The following is a 20,360-nucleotide window of genomic DNA, read 5'->3' as shown; positions in this document are numbered from 1 at the left end:
GGTCTACGTGAGGCTGCCATTACAGTTAGAAATAATTGTGCAGAAGTATCTAATTACACCTATAATCTCTCTGGCCACAGCCTAATGCAGAGCACATATTATCTAACAGATTGTGTTGCTCAATTGACAGTGAATCCAACACTCCTCAGGTTGTTTGCGTGACTAGAGGAAGATCTGAAGCTCAACTTAGTGTTAAAATAGTTTAGTTACTGTGTTCAATTCACTCCTTATGGGCCCCTTTCCTCTATAAAAGCAAATTTTGAGGGGAGGGGGAATAGGAAAAATGCCAAGGTTGTTAAAATTGGCATAAGCCTGTTTTACTTTTAAATTATCCACAGCATAAGAAAAACCCTGCCTATCCTACCCTTTTCGCAGCTGTTGCTTACCTGGCTGACACTTTCACTGAGCTATCCCGTATCACCGCAAGGTTTTGTTCCTGGTTATTCACTGCTAGTTTGGACCACATTAATGTATATGTGAAATTAGGGATGTTTTGCCCTAATACTTGCTTATACTTTTGAGTACATGAATATCAAAAACTATCCTTCTGTGCTTCAGTGAAGTGATGAGAATGGGGTTATGCACAACAGTAACACAATGAGAACCCTTTCAAAATTATGGTGCATAGAAACAGAGGAAGCTGCCTCATACAGAGTCAAGTCATTGGTCTATGTAGTTCAGGATCGTCTATGCTGACTGGCAGCAGCTTTCTATAGTTTTGAGTCAGGGTTCTCTCCCAGGTCTACCTAAAGATGTCAGGGATTGAACCTGGCAATCGACTACTTTTGCCTGCTCTCCTACTAAGCTATGACTCTTCGCCACCTAAGAAGGAACAAAAACAGAAAGGTGCTTTTTCTTTATCTAAATCTTTATTAGAACCTCAAGAGCTGTAAAACAATAAGGAACAACAAATTGTGTTAAATATTAAACATTTTAGTTCTGAAAAGATATTTTCAACAATATGTCCCTAATATTTCTGCACAGCAGAAGCAAAAAGATTTTAGAGCTCAGGTGGCCGTGTGCTCATGTTAATTTGGTTCCGGCACAAAAAACAAAAAAGGGAGAAAAACAGACAGTCTCTAAAATCACATTTAAAGTAGAAATGTGATCACAGGGGAAACTGACAACAAGGTCTTTAATTTGCCACCATGCAATTTATGAATACATATTTCTGATGCTGATAGGCCCTTTTTTTTTTACAAACAAACAGACTGCATGAATGATCAATATTAGTACCATTAGCCATACATTTCAAAAACTGAAGAAGCCGTTATGTTCTTAAGTTTTAATACTGTGAAGTGCAAATTACCAACATTTTACAAGGGAAGCAATAATTCAGTATCAAAAGTTATAAAATTAAGAGTCGTTTTATAAAATAACATCTTAGCAAGAGTCTAAAAACAAAGCATCCATTTCACACTAGTCAACAAAGCAATAAACACTTTACACAAGTGTAGTATGCATCTTTTCATTCCCATTTCTTCTAATTTAAATAGTAGGGGTGTAGTTCTTTAAAGAATTGACACAGGTGTGTGGTACAGCCCTGACTAGCTAACCACCTTCTATGAAGGTGTGAGTCCCTGTAAGAGAAGCTCTAAAAATTAAACCCTGGTCCCATTTCTCTTACTTTGATAAAGCCAATTTTATATCTGGTCCAGTATTTAAACTCTCCGACTGTAGACACACTTACTTGAAATCAATGGAACTTACAGACAAGCAAATGCATTTAAGGTTGGGGTGTTGTGAAGCTGCAGTCCTGAAAGCTTCCTCCCCTCCTTTACTGTTGAACAAATAGTATAGGGAGTTACGGAAGTGACTAATTTGGACAAAGAATTTCAATATTTACACCCTAAGTTGTCTACTCTCTCCCCTTGGGCCTAAGATACACAAGCACTTTTTGCACCATAGCTATGGTTGGCATGCCACTGCTATCTCCTGTTAGGAGGGCTTATATGCTACAGTTGTTATTAACTGTAGCTATTATTGTGAGGGGGGAAAAGGCATTTCCATGCCCAAAGGGACATACATACCACATCTGTTTAAGAAGCAGCTCTGTCAGGATTTATGCCATATGCCATTGACAGCATAATGTTAATTGTGGAAACTGCAGAGTGGTTATTTCACCACCACTAGAATCAGAAAAGAAATATTCTGCAAACACAAGGCCAGCAAGAAGAAGAAGAAAATTAATTCCCCATTAACTCCAGGAATATGTAAACCTACATCAGGTACTTAGGGTTGCTCCATATCAGTTTGGCAGCTTTTCAGGTAATCTCTGGAGTTGTGTTTTTAACAGCAGCTCAATATGCAGGAATTAACAGCTGAAGCATTTAACAGTATGGAGAGAGAGAAATTATCATTTGATCATTCCAACAAGCCACAGCCAGGCCACTGTTAAAAAGGCACAGGTACAAAGGACAGTTGGCAACCCTATTCTCAAACATCTTTAAACTGAGAGAGTGGGAAGTTCTGGAGGAGGGGGTCCCACATTGTTCAAAATTTTGCATATGTTTCCTACATGGGGACCACATCACCTGTCAAAGCTGAAGGTTAGCACAGGCTGAGTATGAGGAATGGATGCATGGAACCAGTACACCAGGGTCCCATGCACCAAACATATACATGGATAGTTCCTCTAAAAAGAGAGTTCTGTAAGCTAGGCCTTGATTAAAGGTTTCTTGCAGCATACATTCGACACAGATAAAGCTAAGCATTAGAAACCCAAATGTCCCTAAGAAATTCTCTAAAAAATACCACTCTCTACTGTTTTAATTTTTTTTTTGGAGATGATAGTAGGAAAATGTAGATACTGCAAATATTTCACACAGGGGCAAAGGAACAGATTCGTATCAATACATTTCAAGTAAGCTGAAAGACAGTTTTGTTTATTTCGTCAAGCAGTTAGTAGCTCTGTGTTTCAAATGGCGCTTGTAAACTTCAAAACATAAGCTAGTTAATATTATTAGCCAGTAAGGCACTTTGTCATAGAGCACACAGCTGTACAGGCTAGGAGATTGGCGAGGCTCTAAATGCAATCAAGAGACATCGACGTATTCCATGACCACCTAAATGCAAAAGGACCTTTTCACTTTTTAAGAAATCTCTTCACTCGCTCAGAGCAAAATCCGCAACAGTAAAACATATTTTCACATATTTTCTTTTTTAAAAAAACAAAACAGAAAAAGCAGCCAGACATTTTAACAATCTTTCATTTCAAATACCCAAGCCACAAGAATTAAAGGCAAAATGGGGGTGGGGGGGGAGAGAATAAAAATAATTTTAAAAATCTCAGTATAAAAAAATGCTCCCATGGTTTTTGTTGTTGGATTTAAAAACAAACAAACAAACCACACACACACACACAATGCCGTTACAAACTTTTGATGGCTTCACATCTACAATAGCTTTGGTATAAAACATGCGCAAATGATAGCTGACAATCAATACCGTATCGAAGAAACAATGCATCAAACGAAACATGATTGCGTGGTTTAGGACACTGGGCATTTCCTATTGTCTCTTGGTTTGCATGTTCTGCTTGTTCAGAATCTTCAGCAGAGATTTACTCATGTAATAAGGTCTTTCAGCAGAGCCATCATGACTTTCTAAATCTTCCACTAGGAGGAAGAATGTCAAAGAGCAAACAATCAAACCAATGTAATACAAAAGCAATTCTGCCACCTGCTGACCTTTTTCGTGCACAACAGCAAAATCCTCAGTGTATTTTCTATACTGGATGGTTTGGCGTTTACTATACTGTAAACGCTGGTGCAATAACGTAATCAGCCCTTTTTCATTGCGTTGGCCAGATGCTGCACCAGTTCAGTCAATGAGACATTTGCCTTCCTTTGACATGAATGGGTGCAGGATCAAAGCCTTTTAAAAAATTTAATCATCTCACCTCGAAATGATTTGCCCAATACTCAAAAGCGAGGAAGTGCATTTTAATCAAGCTTTAGCTTTTATGTTAAAGCACGTTATGCATAAAACTGACATTATAATAAACAGCAGGATTTGGCCCAAGGATTAAGAAACACATCAATCAAGTTCAAAAGTATTTATCTTTCAAAAAAATAAATTATTCCCTAGTTTGCACATTCATTTCCGAGAAAGATATTCAGGAATTTTGTATACCAAGTTTTCTCTTTGCAACAATTTAGCAGATACTTCAGATGAATGCATGAATGCCAAATTTCAGTGCTATTGCTTTGCATTTTCACAGTTTTCTTAGTTGCTTAATTGATAAAATGGCTCTAGGATGTTCCCCTCAAAAACATGTGACACTTCGGACACGTATCATAAACATTTGTGGAGGTGCAGCTTACAAAGCTTCCAGATTAAAGCTGTAACTCGGGTTGCATCTTAAGATCTTGGACACAACTTTAGGCATACTGAACTGAAATATATCCTGGTATGTCAAACTTGAAAATCAGACTAGTGTCTTGCCTAATTGATTGAGATCAATTGGAATTAGTCTATTAATTTCAAAAGCAGTAAGACCAGAGTAAGTACACTATTGGCCTGATTTAGCACAATGGATGTTTTTTGCATAAGCAGCCTTCTGCCAATGCATATTCATGCTCATCCCCAATTTGCACAGAGATGCTGATCTCAGGGCTTCCCAAGTGTCTCGATAAAACATCTTTTGATGGCAACACACATTTGTTTCCAGGACCTCCAGTTGCTAACAATAACCAATTGCTTATTAACTTATAGCAGTATTTGGGACATTATATTTTGGTCATCCAGTAATGGATGACATTGATAGTATGCAAATGATCAATAATTCAAGAATATACCTGTTTCCCACTTCCTATTGCATCTGAGACTTAGGAACTACAGTACATATTAGTTGGACCAGCCTGCAGAGTGGGGGCTGGCAGAAGCTGACATTTCTTTCTCCTCCTCCTCCTCCATCATTCCTAAAGGAAGACCCTGGTGAATGGGGTGGGCTGCAGCATGGAGGAGATCTCTGAAAATCAAGTTGAGGCACCTCCCACAGGTGGACGCTTTGCTTGTGAAATGGCTTTCAAGGAGTCCCTGTTTTTCCTTATAGCCCACCCCATTCAGCAAGCTCCACTGACACTCGAGAGGCTTTTAGGAGGATGGGTGGAGTTCCTGGGTTGAGGAGTGGGCGGGAAAGCCAGTTTCTACTACCATCACCCTTTATCTGACTTCCCCCTGGATCTAACCCCATGCCTACATTCATCTGGAATGAAAATAGATCACATGCCTTGGAAAGTGTGCACATAGTTGAGTGCATAGTAAATTAATCGAATGTATTCCAGTTGTCTAGTTATCTAGGATTTAAGCATCCTAATCCAAAATATGTTCACCTTGATACAAGTCTTTACTTGCAGGTAAAATTACAGGGGGGTTAAAGAAACGTCTCCAGGCCATATTAAACATTGACGGGTTCCTCTTTTAGTAACAAGATTCACTGTAATAAGCCAAGGAGTGGTGGTTGACACCTGTCTGTCATTGAAATGAAATGGCTATGTGGAGTTCAAACTGTTCACCTGAGTGAATTTGGGAAAACTCCAGTTTTAAGATTGTCAGCTCAAGACATGCTCAATTACTTGCAGAAGAAACAGGTCACTGTTCCACAAATAACTAGTCATTGTGTGCATGAATTTTCATTGAATGCTTTCCATAAATATAGCCAGTCATTCCTGCCTTAATGATGGAGGGCTATTATGTTGAAGGGGGTTAGAGAGCACAAAATAATATTGTATTTAAAAAAAAAAACAACACAACATGCTACACTAATTTCAGAAGCCTCTCATGACCCTGGAACAAAACAAGCAGAAAAGCAGAAATTACATTACTGTAATTCAGCCAAATCCTGCAATTATTATATAGTTTAGGGGTGAATAAAGGAAGTTACCTTAAAGTAAGTCCTTAACCGAAGGCTATAAACATGATGAAGCCTCTCAATTTTCTGAGGTTTAGTTTCTTCACTCAGTTTCCACCAATAAGAACATATAACAACACAGATTTGACCTGCAAGAGTTCTGTGTTCTATCTGTTTCTCATCTTTGCACAGTTAGTACTTTCCCACTGTTGTCTATGCAGCAATATGGTCACTTGCCTTCCATAGTTGATGGGAGCTACAATGTTTCTGCACTTTCAATATTATGAAACTGTACTTTATTATGTGGAATACTGAGCTGATGTTCAATCACTGGTGTTTTCTCAAATGACACTCAGATGTAGTTCTTGCTTTAATCAGTGATTGGCCAGGATGCTCATTAGCATGACACATATTTCTTCCCTCATATGAAAAATAATTGGATGTTCATATAAATACAGGGGCTCAAAGCAACTTAAGCCACACTTATCTCATTCTATTTCACCTTCCACTTAGCAGCAGTCGAGATGGCTGCAAAGCAAAACCCCCCCACAAAACCCAAAACCTTCAATTGGGGCTTTTAGCTAGTCTAGGAGGGCTTTCTCCACAGGGGAAAAAACAGTACCAAGTTGGATTTCATTCTCTGATTAAGGTAAGGCTGCAACTTACGCACATTTAACTTGTGTGCATTCAACTTTAGGCGAACGGTAAAAAGAAATTTTTAAAAAACCTAAAAGGGGAAGAGCGGGTCGAGTTCCATGGCAAAAATACTTTGGCAATCCCACCCATCATTGAACTTAATGGGTTTTGACTATGTATAACACAACCCTCATGTAATCTGTGGGCCTACTGTATTTCCGATAGAGCTAAATCTTTACACAACACAGGACGAAACCATGGCACACTTAAGCAGTGCCACTAATCATTTTTTTAAAAAAATTACACCACAGATTTAATATTGCATCAGATGGAAAAGGCTATTGCTTGGCCTAGATTTTATCCCTAAAATGTTATCTCTGGCACAAGACCCTTTTAAAACACTTTATCCTTAATAATATGTCTCTCATTCTAGGCAATTCAAACAATCTTTCATTGCATTCTTGGAGATGACTCAGTATGATGCTAATCTATCTCCCCCCCCCCTCCTTGCATGTGACATCTGTAGTGGGGGAGACTGACATAGCAATTTGCTCTTTGTCATAGGGAACCATCAATACAATTTAATCACAGTTTAAGTTGCTGTCAACCAGCATGTACAGTAAAAATACAGCCATAGCACCATAATTACAAATTTAGGACCACCTGCTGGTTACTAGTCTTGATCTGTTTATGGCTAATTAGGAATCACTGTAGTGCTTTCAAAAATTGCCTGAATATCCTTTACAAATATACACCTATAAAAAATTTATCAAAATGGCTGTCATTTCAAACAGCAAAATCTTGAGTTAGAAAAGTTATTAAACACTAAGAGCTAAATATTAAAAAAGCTTCACATTTACACTTTTCCATAGGCACTCTATAAAAACTATGATGTGGCCTTGTTTCACAGCTGTTAAATAATGGTTTTAAATGTTGCCCATTTGCTCATTTTTAGATAGTACAAAGCAAATACAAATCATTCATTAACCACAAGCATCATTTATACTTAAAAAAAATTCTTTAGCCTAAATAATATGGATCCTGCTTATTTTATCTTAAAACTGACACTGTTGCCATTTTCACATTTAAAAACAAAACAAAAAAACATTATCCCATTAACTTCTTAGGACTCAGTTCCTTCTTCCCCAAAATTCGGTGTAGACTAGCTGACATGTAGTAGGGTTTTGCTGTAGATCCATCATTCCTTTCCAAGTCTTCACCTGAATGCGAAGTGATCAAAAGGAGCCAAAGCAGCAAGCAGCCATGCAGTCAAACACAAATGAAAACGAGAGAGAAAGAGACAGAGATTCAGAGGGAGGAAAAGAAACAACATTAGAAAACTTGTTACAAGAGAACCGAATTTTAGTGTTGCTGGTGCTGTCGCAGGGTGCCACGAAAATGCTAATACCCACCTTTTAATATAAACAGAAGGTAGACCACAACCAATGTTGAGCAACATTGCGTTTAACACTTCTGCACATGCAACATATTAAAAGTGATTATTCTGTGCTTGGTAGTAAAGCTGGATTTTCTACTGAAGGCCCTGTTTTCTTATGAATCTCATACTTGGGGGGTCTTGACCACCTTGTAATAACAGTACTTTCTTCCCAAGAATATTGCATCCCATGTGAAAAATCTGTATCATTATTTCTGGCTCTTTCTTATTCTGCTTTTTATTTTTGCCACAAGAGGTCAGACTCTGCTGATATCTTTAGAGAGTTGCTCAGCAAAATAGAGGACACACATATATATTATAAGGGCAGCTTTCGCCAAGCTTGTGCCTGCAGTGTTAGCGGAGGCTGATGGGAGTTGTAGTCCAAAACACCTGAAGAGCACCAGGTTGGCAAAGGCTGCATTAAAGCCTCTTTCACAGGCCCCGTGGTCATCACTGCATTCCTTTACACATTATGACACCCACGTCATTCATTTCAGTAGGGCTTGCACAGAAAAGCTTCCTAGTGGCCTGTTCTCAGAAAGCACATTTGGAAAAGGATTGCACTAATCCAAGGGTCCGAATTTCATCCCACAATTGCATTGGGGGGGCAGGGGGTGGAGTCCAATAATAAATTGATTTAACTTGGAAGAACACCATTTTGAGTTTAAGAAGTGCAGTTTTCAGATACATTGCTGTTAAATTGTATTGTAAGAATGTTTATAAACTGCCAAGTCATAAAAAATATATCATAGTGCTATGCAGTTATAGAGATTTCACTCAACAACTGGGATGCCTATGCCTGTGTTCTTCGAGAAATTTAATTCACCATAAAGTTTCACAAATTCAGCTGACAACTTCAGAATCTGATCCTTTATTTCACTATGTGGGATACATTGGGTGGAGAGTTATCCTCTCCAAGCTCACTTGCCAAAGCCTTATTTTTAAATTTGAATAATGGCAACAAACTTGTTTTTGAGGATGAACAACATCCCATCCACCCAACCATTCAAAACAAATTAGTTGTTGGAAGTCAACAACTCAAGTTGACTTTTTCCTGTGCATTCCAACATAATAAATCAGTTTTATGAATGCACACCAAGATTGTAGATCACCATCTCCTGCTCCAACCAATTTTTGAAGCGATTTTCGAAAGACAGTGAATCACAGTTTAGACAAGTGCTAGAACTTTCACAAGAATACTTGCACACACTGAAATGGCAGAAAAAGCCAAAGTGCATGCAAATGGCGGTGGCAATCAGCTTCCAATTATAGATTGCAGCCTCAAGATAGCCGGGTCCTTTGCTCAGAAGGTGGTCAGAAAGCGGAGCGGGGGAGAAAAGATCTCTATATTGGAGATCAATATCACAGAGGAACAGAAAATCAGGAATGCATAAAAAATAAAACGATAACTGGATAGAAGGCAGGTTTTCGCTTATTCAAATAATATTGCGAATTCCAGGTGTTTATGGGCTGATTATAGTGGTAATGATAAGCCCTTTACATGTGTTCCAAGGTACATATCTATCTATTATCTATCTATCATCTATCTATCTATCTATCTATCTATCTATCTATCATCTATCTATCATCATCTATCTATCTATCTATCTATCTATCTATCTATCTATCATCTATCTATCATCTATCTATCTATCATCTATCTATCTATCTATCTATCTATCTATCTATCATCTATCTATCTATCTATCTATCTATCTATCTATCTATCTATCATCATCTATCTATCATGGCATTACAAGAGTCTTGATACTGAAAATATGTTATGTGGCTAATACCTAGCTCCGATTAACATGTGAATAAGGGCTGATATATGTTTGTCATGTCAATGTATATTAAACCTTCAGCCCCTTTAGGGGGAATACAGTTTTACATTATTTTAAATTAATACAACATTCTTGTGCCTACAAAAATTGCAAGGCTGTTATAAGCGGGGCGACACAGCATTCATCTAAGTGAAACACACTGGACATGATGAAACTACAGAGCACCCAGAAGCAACATGTTAGTACTTATTATGAAACAGTCTCTGAAGACTAGCTGGTCTAGTGAATAGTCACATTTTACCGACTGAACTAATGAAGCCACATCTGATATTGCTGTAATTCATAATCTCTTGTGTAGTGAAGATTGCAATGAAACAGCAACGGCTTCCTACTACATACTCTTTATCTTAGCATTATCAAAAAGAGGAAAGTAAACAACAAAGAGCCAATTACTTACAAAAGCAGAGGAAAAGTGTGTCAACACACATTGCATAGACACTGAAGAAACCATGTGCAACTAGGTAAGAGCCTATAATGACCGTCTGAAAAAAGGAGGAAGAAACATGTTAACTATACATTATCATATGGGAATTAAATAATATTGTGTGACCAGGCGGCGACAGCCCCAGCTCCCAGGGATCGTAAGGAAGGAATAAAGACGCTGACAATGTTATATGGAATTAAAATTAGGCCACTTTATTAAACTTCCAAATGTAGGAAGACCTTGGCTTAGGCCTTGGGCTTGTATCCCTCCCAGCCCCCCAGGCAGGGGAAACTGGGACTCATCAGGGTAAATGGGATATGGGGGTGCTCTGTGAGATGTAAGTGTAGCAGGCAGCCCAGCTCATATCCCTGCATGCAGAGTAGTTCACTGACAACCTTTCAGTGTATGGCCAGTGACACCCATATATATAACCCCTTTAAGAGGGGACGCGGGAATTGCCACCGCAGGGGGGGGGAGTTGCCACTTCAGGCCCCTCCCCCAATAGGGAAGAAAAGACTCAAGGATTCCACCCAAGGCCATAACCGCCAAAGTTGTGACGAATTGCTACGAGGAAGACAAAACCTGCCAATGCAGGAAAATTTCTTCCTGGTCCTTCAACAGCAACCAGTCAAAGACCGTAGCAGCAGCCGCTAAGCAGGAAGAAAAAGTTAACCTGCAAACAAGAAACATTAAACAACAGGAGGGTAGGGAGGGTGAATCTCCAGAGCCGACTGCCTGACTATTGTCGGCTCCAACCCCTATATATAAATGGGGCTGGCCCCACCTCCCAGCAAGAAACTTGATTACTGAGGCTGGGTGTGAACCTCCAAAAATTAACTCTGAGAGGCAAGCCAGCCCATTTGCCAGTAAGCTCCCTGGGAACTGTAGCACCACGCACGATCCCGCAAAGGGCACCCACAATGTAAAGTGTGAGTGCTCATTATATTAATGCCCCTTAAGATGTTAGGCTGCAGGATATGTCAGGTACCTCCTGATCCCTTAAGTCCTTGCCTTGATCAGTGAGGTCTTTGCACTGCTTGTATTCACAGGAGCCTGAGGGGCCCAATTTCATCGAACTCCCTTCCAGTTTAGGTCAGACATCTACTGAAGACTTAAATAAACAAAGAAATAAAACTCCAGCAGGCATTCTGATTTCTGATTTTATAATTTGGGGTTTTTTTAAAAAAACAAACCATTGTATTTCTGTATATTGCTTAGAGATGATTGCAATTGTCTGAATAAATAGGGGGGGGGGGGAAGCATTCCTTACTTGAAACCATGAGAAGACAAGAGCTATGTTCAGGCAATTTTCTGAACAGACAAAGGTTTAAACCATGGGTGAAGGCAATGCCTGCAAGGTCCATGGCTTGCAAGCTGCTTTTCAGATCTTCCTGTGATTAATCCAAAAGCCTGAAGGGAGTTTTAATGTGCTTTTATAAATCTCCCTGCAAGCAGGAACCCAGACTTATCAGGGTTCCCAGTTTGGGGAAGAGTTTCTTCAATTAGCATTAAAAAAACCAGCAAGAACTTACAGGAATACTGAGGGCAGGGTTTGCCTCGAGGTCCTACTGCCCTATTCCCACATGTTCAGGAGAATGCCTGACCATGGCTTTAATTGTGGATCTGCAGCGCTCTTGCAAACTCATTGGATTTCAAGTCCTTCCTGCCTAAGTAGACAATTAGATGCGATATAACATAAACCATCCCAAGCAATGGGACTCTGTATCTTACTAATGCAAGCTCCTTTGGTGCTTGATGACCCGCCCCCCCCATCCCAACCTTGAACCCTCTTGTTCTATGATGTTGATCCCTGACCTCTCCTCTTCCCTGCCATGGACTGTGCCACTTATATCTTCTGGGGAGCACTAATACAACTGTGTATTTGTTCTGGATTTATCTATTCTGCCCTCTGCTGCTTCTTATCGGTGTGAAGCCCTAAGATGAATAGAAAAAGCCCAACAACAGACAAAATGCAAAGGATGTCACTGTTAGAGGAAGGGGGAAGGGAAATGAGGGAGTTCAAGACCCATGGATCCTAACATTTGCCATGCCGTGGTGGGTGCTAGGTGCCAGGCCTGGTTTCTAAGAACTTTAGTAATGTTCTTACCAAGAGTGGGACCCAATAATAATTCAGTGATGGTGCTTCTTGTGTGAATATTGGTATCCTGTGTGTGAAGAAGAAGAAAGCTAGGACACCTATAAGAGGGGGAAAGATAAGATTTTTCAAGCAGCTGACTCTGACTTGAATTATTTCCAGTATTTGTACTGGGACAAAACTGTATTAATTATCTGTGATTCACACAACCAGAACATTTTAATCAATAATATCATGTTATGAATCAAACAGGCTTTTATAAGTAAAGAAGAAGACAGTGCAATGAAAAGTACAGTTTTAAAAAGAGAGAAAAGAAACACAAATTTGATTTTTTTTAAAAAAAAATAACTCAACTACTTTTAGTCTTGGAGAACCATTCAACTACGGTGTATTTCCATATATCTGATTCAACATTTTATATGACAAATTGAGATATTAATTCCCAATAACATCTGTGCTAAGTAGGAAGCGAAAGACATGTAAATTAATTAGCCCAAGGGATTTGTCCTTAAGCACAAGGAAAACATTAATCAATTTCACTATTTCATGGTTTGCATTTCCAGACAAATCTCATTTACTTTTACAGCTTTAAAATAATGTGCAATAACAGCAAACAGCACATTATAGATGAAGTTGAGTACCAGCGAATTAGAAGTTCAAAATCAACAAGGATGTGAAAAATCAAACTTTCAGAACATCATCAATTCAAATTGCGAAATTAAGAGTATGTTTAAATTGAATATTTTGGTACAATAAACTTTATTAAATCTCTTCACATTAATTATAAATACACAGATCCTAAGCAAATTTCTGTACATATAAAGCAGCCCGGGACAGTACTGATCCGCTATTTGGTGGGGATTAAATCCACCTCACTATTCCCTGCTCTCTATGCATGATTAGCATTATTTTCCAGTTAGTGCACAGAGCAAGAATGGCTAAGCTGTAGCCCTCCAGGAATCGCATAGGAAGCAGACATTTTGAAACATACTTATCAACCCACTTAGGGATATATCTGCTAATGTCTGCCTCCACAATCAGATAGCCCTCAGCTGGATCAGAGTGGAAAGATTTAGAAGGGAGATGTTAAAATAAAACCTGATTTCTGTTTCTGATCTAAACAATTTAACCATATTTCTTGAACAGCTAGAACCTACATATTTTATGGCTTTCAGAACCCACGACAAGACTTGCACCATGTTTGACTTCAGGAATCTAATAGTTCATAGTTCATAGTCCTCAGGAATTAAACCATCGAGGTGTGGAGGTCAAATGGCTTGAGAGGCTGACTGTTCTCTGCATAACTAAACATGACAACTGTTGAGCTACACAGTTGAGTAGCTCCTTTTCCATGCCAGCTGATGTTTTCCTCAGTTCCATTTATTTACAGAACCACACCTTTTGCCTTTTGTTTTTTATATACGCTCTTTGTAGAGATAAATGATCTCCCACAATTTGAAGTGCAGCTAGTAAAAGTCTTCAGAGAAGCAGTGAAATGTTACTGCTTACCAAGTGTTGCATTTCTTGCACGTGTTGCAAAATTTAAGGAGAAAGAAGGAAGCCTATTTTGGCCTAACCCTGGGAATATAGTGGATTCCCTCAGTACTAAAAACCTAGGTTAAGGCGGAACTACACACTGACTGCATTTGCATGTTATGATAAGCCAGCCTTTCTCTAGCCAACAATCACTAGCCAACTTTAAGCCATGAGTTGTTGTTGACTTGTTCATCCTGGATTCAATTGTAACAGGAAGGCTTCTTGGTAGGTTTACCCCACTCATGCCAGTGGCATGGGCTCATTTAAAATGGCCCATAATAAATCAAAGTGTGTGGGGGTTTCTTTACATGCAAATTCAACTGTTACTCAGCAATCCTGTATTCCAAAAACCAGAGGACTTTTAGAAGGGAAGAATCAGCGAGCACAAAGAAAAGGGTGTCTCAGCACAGGTATATAGTCATACCCACATCCCCTCCAAACTGTTTTGCTCCAGTTGAGTTTAGAAGTTGAAGGCCAGCTGGAAAAAAGGGCTAAAAAGCCAGCCGTGGATTGGATTAAGCATCGTCACTAGTCCTCTGCTGGAAATGCCCCCAAACATAATGATATGTAATAAATACTGGTTTGGGGAACCATTGTTTTTCTTGTTGAATGCATTTCTTCCCTTATTCCCATCTAATTTTGGCCCAAATTCTTTTGCATGCTGTCAGTTTAGATTCATGCCAGTAAAATAATCTAAATAGCCCCTTGTTTATCCGATTAATGAACGTCCCTAGACACTGAGATAATGAGATTTCCCCACAAAGATTTACATGAACAAAGCTCAGGTTTTAAAAAGGCTACAACATTTGAATTAGTAGTGCCCAAATCAGAGAGGTCTCAGTACTCAGCTAGACTGGTAAAGAAAAAGCGATTTATATGCATTGTATGTGTGATATAATGTTGTGCCACCAGATGGCGACGCAGAGTCTCATTTTTCTCTACCTGTTTTCCCTGTTTAAATTTACAATGCTGTAAACTAAAACGCTTCTTTGATGTGTCTAGATCTAGCCTCAGTCAAAGCTCCTTATCAAGCTATTGCTTTAACTCAACCAAGCTGAAAATATTAAACTGAAAGAGTCTGTTGACTTACCCACTCCTCCAGCAACAAGAATTTTCCCCAGGAATAGTAAAAAGTCTGTCACTTTATCCAGCACTGCAACTCTATGCAACAGAGATAATGAACAGGATTGCAAAAGGTTTATCTCGAAAAGTTAAAACAGGGCTACTTTCAGCCAACATTAAAATCGTTGAGAAAACTAATTGGTGAAAACTAATTTGAAAAGTTTAATTCTAAAGCAACCATGTAATGCAATAGTTCACTGTGCTGAAGTGTCTAGTTTTAAAGATAAGAGTTCAAACATGCTAATTAATCTAAGGGCAGAAAAGATTTATATTCGGAGATACTGGGGGAAAAGTGGGTGCTCTTTCACTTTCTGATTAGTATCTTAAAAGCTGCTGAACTAATTATTTAACTAAGCAACAGAATGAAGTAACGGAATGTACTATACCAGTTCAGAAAGTAAGTGTTGGGAGAGGGGGATGACATTTTTTAATGCCCCCCTTATGTAAAAATCCCAACATTATTATTTTTTAAACAAAAAACTCATTGCAAGTTGAGATCTAGTACAGAAAGAATCATGCAAAACTAAAACCGTTCTTAACGTTAGCTTTCTTCATTTGTTGTTTTTGTTGTTGTTGTTTTTAATGAAGGGAAGCATTCAAAAGGGGTTTCTCCTCCCCCCTCCCCTTCTGCAGTGGTATGGTGCAATAAAAAGGTAAAGGTACCCCTGCCCGTACGGGCCAGTCTTGACAGACTCTGGGGTTGTGCGCCCATCTCACTCAAGAGGCCGGGGGCCAGCGCTGTCCACAGACACTTCCGGGTCACGTGGCCAGCATGACAAGCTGCATCTGGCGAGCCAGCGCAGCACACAGAAACGCCGTTTACCTTCCCGCTAGTAAGCGGTCCCTATTTATCTACTTGCACCCGAGGGTGCTTTCGAACTGCTAGGTTGGCAGGCGCTGGGACCGAACAACGGGAGCGCACCCCGCCGCGGGGATTCGAACCGCCGACCATACGATCGGCAAGTCCTAGGCGCTGAGGTTTTACCCACAGCGTCACCCGCGTCCCTGTATGGTGCAATACATAGGATCAATTTGCCAACAATTTGATTTTAATTAATTTTTATAATGAAATGTTTTTAGAATGTTGCACTATTTTATTGTTGTTAGCTGCCCTGAGCCCGGCTTTGGTCGGGGAGGGCGGGATATAAATAAAATGTATTATTACTATTATTATTAGATCATTCTGTTGCTTCTGCAGCCTAGGCCTTCAACACTGGCAATGGTTTGAATATTTAATAGATTAGTAGAGTATGTTTTTGAAGTGCCATGGAGTGGTAGGTGTCACACAGGCTGGATCTACACTGATGTTCTAAACCATTCAAATTAAAACATTCTATAAAGCTTAACAGGAATTTCCCACTGTGGGAGGCTCGCTGCTCGGCAGCACCCTCTGGTGTCCCATTTTAATAACACATTTATAATGTTTTAAATGACGAGTCCACAGGTTATGAAATGCACGGTCCCTTACCTCACCACGTTTCTCATGAGCAGGAAGAAAGCTTCCCTGGCTGATGTGCAGAAGTTTTTACCATATATCGCAATCTGCAAAATATTAACAGCTGTTAACTTGTTTGCGGGAGAGCCCCATTATGAAAAGGGTTTGCGCTGGGGAGGGGGGCAGAACTATGAGAATGGCAAGATACAAGGAAAGAAAGATGTCCAGCACCATGTTATTTCCTGTCTGTGAACAAAAATATCCACTTGCACCTCACCCTGCTCTGTTTGCTTTTAAAGTTTGATTTCTACTAGATCCCCAAAAGTCCCCTGCTAAGAGATACTAAAATATTTTCTCTAAAGCGAAGCCACAAATGGACAATTTGCATTATTGTAAAGGAGCCAAAAATACAGGCAGATGATTGGCAGTACAGAATATGGCAATGGACCTCGCCACACAAATCTGCTTAAGACAAAAATATTAAGAATGACTTTAAACACAAGTCTGGAAAAAAGTGAGTCTTCCAATTGTCTGGAAGAAATAAACCACCAATGAAACTCTACAGTGAGACCCAAAACAGCTTGGCACCCACACCTGTCATTCAGAACCTTAATCACAAATCCAAACAAACTACAGCAATGCACTATACATAGGGCTGAATTGCCTGCCTTAGTTGTACATGCAAATCAGCATTCATTGTTTGTTTCCTCCAAAGAGACTATGATCGGTAAGGCTATAGATCATGGTTTGTTTGGGGTGAAACAAACCATGAGCACTGGTTTAGACCTAATGTTAAACCCTTGATTAAAGGAAGAGCTCAGTTTAAGGAGTTGTGTTATGTGCAAATATGACCATTGTTTTCATTATTTCTTTCTACGGTGTTGTTTACTTTGTTTTAAATAAGATGATATTACTAAATATTATAGTTTAAAATAAGGCTCACTGGAGGGTTGTGTTTGCCACACCACTAACTGGTCTTCAGACATGGCATAGCAGCATACTGGCAAAGAAGAGAGAGAAAATACATACCATGATGTAGGCATTTCTGTTGATAAATTTGAGGAATTTTTCCAGGCACCAGAAACAGCATTTGAGGCAGCAAAGGAGGAACTTAGCAAAGACATTCTGTGAGCCTGCAGGAGGGGGGAAAGGAAACATTTCTTAAGAAAGAAGAAAACCTAAGAAGATGGAAAACATTGCCCATACTTGATTTGACTTGGTTTGCACCAGCACATCTGTGTTGGTTTGCTGGCTGATTGCTTTCTCACTGATTTGCAACAAGTATGTACAGTGTTTTGTGAAGGGTTTTGGTTAAAAAAAGAGGGGGGGTGCCAGTACTGGTATCTTGATAAAAGTGTTGTGTGCACACAATGGCTGTCATGGGCAGCAAAAAGGCCAGAGGATAAGGTACTTCTTACTGATGAGTACCACCTCCTAAAAAGCACTATGTGGAATCTACCATGCTGTAGTTTAGCAGTTTGCCACTACAAGGCAGCACAAAACTGAACCTTTGGATTTGCCACACAGCACATTTAAGCTGTTGTTGTTGACATATAGTCCAGAACTGGTAATGGTACTAGGGTTTCCCATTCCACACCATCCCTGCTTTTTTGTAAAAGCAAACCGTGGTTTACGGGGAATGCAGTGTGCTGGTGCACACTTCTGAAAAGATTCTCACTCTGCTCCTTTGTCACTTCTCCACCTGCTGCCTTACCAAAGTACAGCTTGTTGTGATGTCCTAAATAGAGTTTGCCATTTGTTTCTGCCCAGTGAGTGGTGACCAAGGGTTGCTCTTGGGCTTACTGATTGTGGTTTTTCGGGGGAAAGAATGAAAAACCCTGGACCATGATGAGCCAGACTATGGAAGCCTCACACATAGCAGCAGGAGGAGAGCCAATAACTTTTCAACAATGTGCACAAGCACACTGAAAATTCATCTTAATGTGATATGAGAACCAGGCCATTATTTCATTTCTTGCTGTGCCAAAGGAGAAGCAGCATAAACTACAGACACCCTGAACACTCCATGAATGATTATTATAAGAAAGAAAACCTCATCAGTTACTGCACTGGTGCATTCATAGTGCATGCACACAGTATTTCCCATCATTAAAAGAGAAACAGGGGCTTGTGGCCCACATTTCTGAACCATACTAGCCTATGAGCCCGAGAGATGATTACCAGCTTTTCATAACAAATATATACCATACTCTCAATGGGAATAGAGAATGTGCAATGTCATGAAACTCACCTTTGAGTTTGTGATCCAGGTATTCCAGGATTACTCTAATGAGTTGGACTATTGCAAGAATTAAAGAGCCAAATGCTAGGGAACCAGTGTGATATCTAGTAGGAAAAATATATGGTACGAATCAGGAAGAGATCTGTTTTTGGACGCAGTGCTGTTATGATAAACAACACAGGTGAGGCAGCTGACACAACCCGCCGCCTCCAAACTATGAATATATCCATGTATTGCAAAATGCAGCTTCCTATACTGCAATTAAATAATTCTCTCATATTAATAAATCATGTATACACAAAGTATTCCTTTCTTTTGCTTTTGATTTCTAGCTTGCTCCTATCTCCAGGGCTAAGGGGAGGGTACAATTCAAAGATTCTAAATATCTTATGTAAAGCAGCAAATGGAAAAGGCTAAATGACTGAGAGGAGGCTTTATGTGGTAAGCAGGGCTTATGATGGGGCTGAGTCACAGAGCTGCCCTTCCTACACTGACGTTGCTGCTGCTTACCTGGATGGAGGTAGGGCGTGCCCAGGTGGTTGCACTGTCATGGGCCCCCCATACCAATCTGGCAATTCTGCTAGTGTAACCACATGGCTTCAACCTGCCCCACAGCAAAGATGTGATGTTGGGAGAGCAGCTTAGTGGTCTGATTCCACCACATGTACTGCTCCTGGTATACCGACTAGACATGCAAGTATAGCGATGTATTAAATTCTGTAATTGTTTTGATTCTAAAAGCCACTTTTCACTGTAAGGTATAGGGCACGTTTCTAAAAGCAGAAACAGATACGAATGTGGACGAGTGATTCTTTAACTTACCGTATTGCTCGTCCAAATGAAGAAAAGAGTGGGCATGCTGGAATATCAGCAGGTTTTCTAAAGGCCCAATAGTAAGAGGCAAAGGCACCAGCAAGAGTACACTGACCCAAAGCAATTGCAAAGTTCACCAGCCAGAGGAACACAAACACGTTGCTGATTTGAAAGACTAAGATGTATCTGTGGTACAGGCTTTCTCCACCATAGAAAGCAAAAGTACACTGGGCTCCTGGACACAGCTTAGTTACATTGGTTGTGTTGAATGTCTATGGACAAGGGGAGAGGGGAAAGGTCACAAATAAGGGGATATAAAAATGTGTCAGTACAATTCTAAATCATCAACACATTAATAAATCTGAACCGGTAGTTAGCTCATCTGGCAAATGATTTCATGAGAATAGTCCTAAAGACTGGCAACAATGGTCCATGTTACCCAGTATTTTGCCCATGGCAGCAGCTGGTCACAGGTAATACAGAAGGTTCCTACTGGAACTAAGGGCCAATAAAGTAACTACATTAGGGGCTGCCAACATTTTTGGTCCCATTTGGGATCTTGAGAAAGTGCTGTGGGCGCCAGTCACAAATGGCTGCCACTGGGGCGTGGCATAACACTGTGGGAGTGACACAAAACAAAATGGTTGCCTCAAGTAAAGGAGCAAAGAGAGAGAGAGATCCACAAAATGTTGTGGGTGTACCCTCTCCCCCTCTGATAGGCGAAAGGCACCCACACCAGCCGCCGCCACCACACTAACTCACTGAGGGGAAGCTTTTTGCACTACTATTGAGTTCAAATAGGAAAGAGACAGTCGTTGTCCAGTCCTGACAGTCAATGAAATGTGGGCATGTTCTATGGAGAGATCAAGCCCATGCAAACATGAACTGAGCAGGAGGAGTAAACAGTCTTCAATTTAGTCTGAG

General features: G+C 39.9%; 1 protein-coding gene across 6 annotated transcripts in view; it reads right to left on the bottom strand.

Annotated features, from left to right (window-relative positions):
* Positions 1-850: 850 nt before the first annotated feature.
* The window catches only part of SLC44A5 (solute carrier family 44 member 5), a 155,269-nt gene continuing 135,759 nt past the window's right edge, over positions 851-20,360 (bottom strand). For 4 of the 6 annotated variants that reach the window (XM_028733071.2, XM_028733072.2, XM_077928580.1 and 1 more), the window contains 8 exons: positions 19,446-19,708; positions 18,633-18,727; positions 17,411-17,514; positions 16,415-16,488; positions 14,915-14,985; positions 12,301-12,389; positions 10,167-10,251; positions 851-7,710 (listed from right to left, as the gene is read on the bottom strand). In XM_028733071.2, coding sequence (XP_028588904.1) covers positions 7,598-7,710; positions 10,167-10,251; positions 12,301-12,389; positions 14,915-14,985; positions 16,415-16,488; positions 17,411-17,514; positions 18,633-18,727; positions 19,446-19,708 — 894 coding nt within the window. In that variant the 3' untranslated portion in view covers positions 851-7,597. The remainder of the gene's footprint in view (positions 7,711-10,166; positions 10,252-12,300; positions 12,390-14,914; positions 14,986-16,414; positions 16,489-17,410; positions 17,515-18,632; positions 18,728-19,445; positions 19,709-20,360) is intronic. The other 2 variants (XM_077928581.1, XM_077928582.1) reach the window with 1 other exon arrangement.

The sequence above is a fragment of the Podarcis muralis genome, chromosome 5 (assembly GCF_964188315.1).
Source record: "Podarcis muralis chromosome 5, rPodMur119.hap1.1, whole genome shotgun sequence".
Lineage (NCBI taxonomy): Eukaryota > Metazoa > Chordata > Lepidosauria > Squamata > Lacertidae > Podarcis > Podarcis muralis.
Note: the sequence above shows the minus strand (reverse complement) of the source record. Positions and strands in the feature narration are given on the sequence as shown.